The 2,335-nt window shown below is 45.3% G+C and overlaps 1 protein-coding gene across 1 annotated transcript; it reads left to right on the forward strand.

The window, feature by feature from the left end:
• Positions 1-235: 235 nt before the first annotated feature.
• LOC116206584 (protein LIGHT-DEPENDENT SHORT HYPOCOTYLS 1) lies at positions 236-2,087 on the forward strand. The gene has a single exon (XM_031539348.1). It carries the CDS (start codon positions 1,219-1,221, stop codon positions 1,798-1,800), a length of 582 nt encoding a protein of 193 aa, XP_031395208.1. The 5' UTR covers positions 236-1,218; the 3' UTR covers positions 1,801-2,087.
• Positions 2,088-2,335: the final 248 nt, after the last annotated feature.

Genomic DNA, 2,335 nt, shown 5'->3' on the forward strand with positions numbered 1-2,335 from the left:
ATAATTAACTTTTAAGTATTTAATTTTTCTAGCTAGGACACCCTTAGCCTGATCAATCCTTATATTTTTTTTCAAATTTGGGGGGGGGGGGGGGGGGGGCAGCGATGGTGTGTTGGTTCATATAAGTGAGTGGCTGCAACTCCGCTGCAGTTTTGTCCACCTTTGGGTCACTGTCACTCACTCTATCTCTCTCTCCCCTCCCAAGCACCCCACTGCCCAAACTTGTCCTTATTTAGCAAACCAACCTCTCTCTAATATTTTCCTCCTCTTCACTTATTACCCACTGAACTCTCTCTCTCTCTCTCTCAGTTGAATGAATGCATCCCTCTTGACTAGTGGTCTCTTTTCTTCTCTCTCTCTCTCTCCCTCTCTCTTTTGAAACAGTGCTCACTTCAGTTTCTTGCCCTTTCCCAGGTCAGAAAGGAAGATCAGAAAAGAAATCTGTTGTTGATGATCTGATCTTTCTCTCCCTCACACTCACACAATCTGCAGTCTTTCAAGTTTAGCAGCACATAATCTCTTCTCCCATACCCAAAAAAGAAGGCTGCTGCTGATGCTGCTTTTGCCGATGATGATGATGACGAAGAATATGATGGGCTGAAGTGAAGGGAAGGATCTTCTTCTTCTTTTAGCAAATCTTCCCTCTGATCTCTTCTTCACATTTTGCTCACTTCAGACACCAATCAGCTCTCTCTTCAGTCTTCCCCACTTTCCTTATCAAAATATATTAGTTTTTTATGCGATAGTTTTTTTTTTCTTTGTATTAAGAGCCCCATGCAAGAAAAATCCATCTTCTCCTTTGTCCAGCTGCTCCTCATCATCATCATCATCATGTTATTCCTAGTCGCTTATTGATTATTATAATTCTATTGCCCACCTGAAGAAAATCATAAAACAATTTATTAATTTGAAATCCCTTTCACCTTTTTTCCTCCTTAAAGTGGAAGAAGAATTTGCAATCTCTCTCTCTGTCTCTCTCTCTCTCTCTCTCTCTCTCTCTTTCAAGCTTGTTTGTTATATATAAGGAAAGCAACTCCCACACCCTTCCCCTTCCTCTTCCTCTCCTCTCACTCCCAAGCCCCCTGATTTGGTGGTCTTGACCTCATGGCAATCAAGTAGAAACCCTAGAACATCTTGGCACAGCAGATCTTGTCGGAAACCGGTGTAGTCTCACATTTTTCCCGGGTTCTTCTGGGGAGAAGAGGAAATCTTTTCCAGATGGAACTGGTTCCGGGGTCAAACAACCCCGGCAGCTATGAGTCGGTGAACCCGATGATGTCCCCGTCGAGTAATGCCATTGGCAGCAGCATCGCCCCCGGGGGATCCTCCTCTGCCACGTCGTCGTCTTCCTCCCCTACGGCCCCGAGCCGGTATGAGAACCAGAAGAGGAGAGACTGGAACACCTTCTGCCAGTACCTGAGGAACCACCGCCCCCCGCTGTCGCTCGGCATGTGCAGCGGGGCCCATGTGCTGGAGTTCCTGCGATATCTCGACCAGTTCGGGAAGACCAAGGTTCATAACCAGTCATGCCCTTTCTTCGGACTTCCCAACCCGCCCGCCCCGTGCCCTTGCCCGCTCCGCCAGGCTTGGGGTAGCCTCGATGCCCTCATCGGCCGGCTCCGAGCTGCCTTCGAGGAGCATGGGGGCAAGCCCGAGGCCAACCCGTTTGGTGCCAGAGCCGTGCGGCTCTACCTCAGGGAAGTCCGCGACTTCCAGGCCAAGGCTAGAGGAGTCAGCTACGAGAAGAAGCGGAAGCGTCCAAAGCAGAAGGGACCATTGCCTGCTCCAGGTGCAAACTGAATGAGGGATGTGAGACCCCATATGGGCTCCACAGCATCCAATGGCTGACATAAACTCTGAAGAAGTTCTCAAGATCTGATAGTCGGTATTTAACCGTCCATGACCGATCTGAAGGAGGGATTTCGAATCTCCCTATCTGCTTCAAGCTGAGTATGGTACTTTTGTCTCAATTTGCTGTTAATTTTCCTACTATAAGATATAGATGGGTTTTATTATCTGCTGATGATGAACTTGTAATAGTTCTGAGATGATCTGCTTAATTAATATTTTTGCTTTTTATATTCTAATTTGCTTTGTTAAAAATTATGACATGGTTTTGATTTTGTCAGTATCATTTTAAATCAAAGCTGTTCCTACTCAGTAGAAGTATCGCAAGATAATGATGTAGTGATCATGCAAATCATGTAGACATGAAGCAGAAAAATGATGATGAATGATGATACATGACGATGATGATGATGATGATGATATATACTATTTAATTAGAATTTCTTATGGTTTTTCCACTTATCTCTTTGATCATACTATATATTTG

Source organism: Punica granatum, chromosome 5, assembly GCF_007655135.1.
Source record: "Punica granatum isolate Tunisia-2019 chromosome 5, ASM765513v2, whole genome shotgun sequence".
Taxonomy (NCBI): Eukaryota; Viridiplantae; Streptophyta; class Magnoliopsida; order Myrtales; family Lythraceae; genus Punica; species Punica granatum.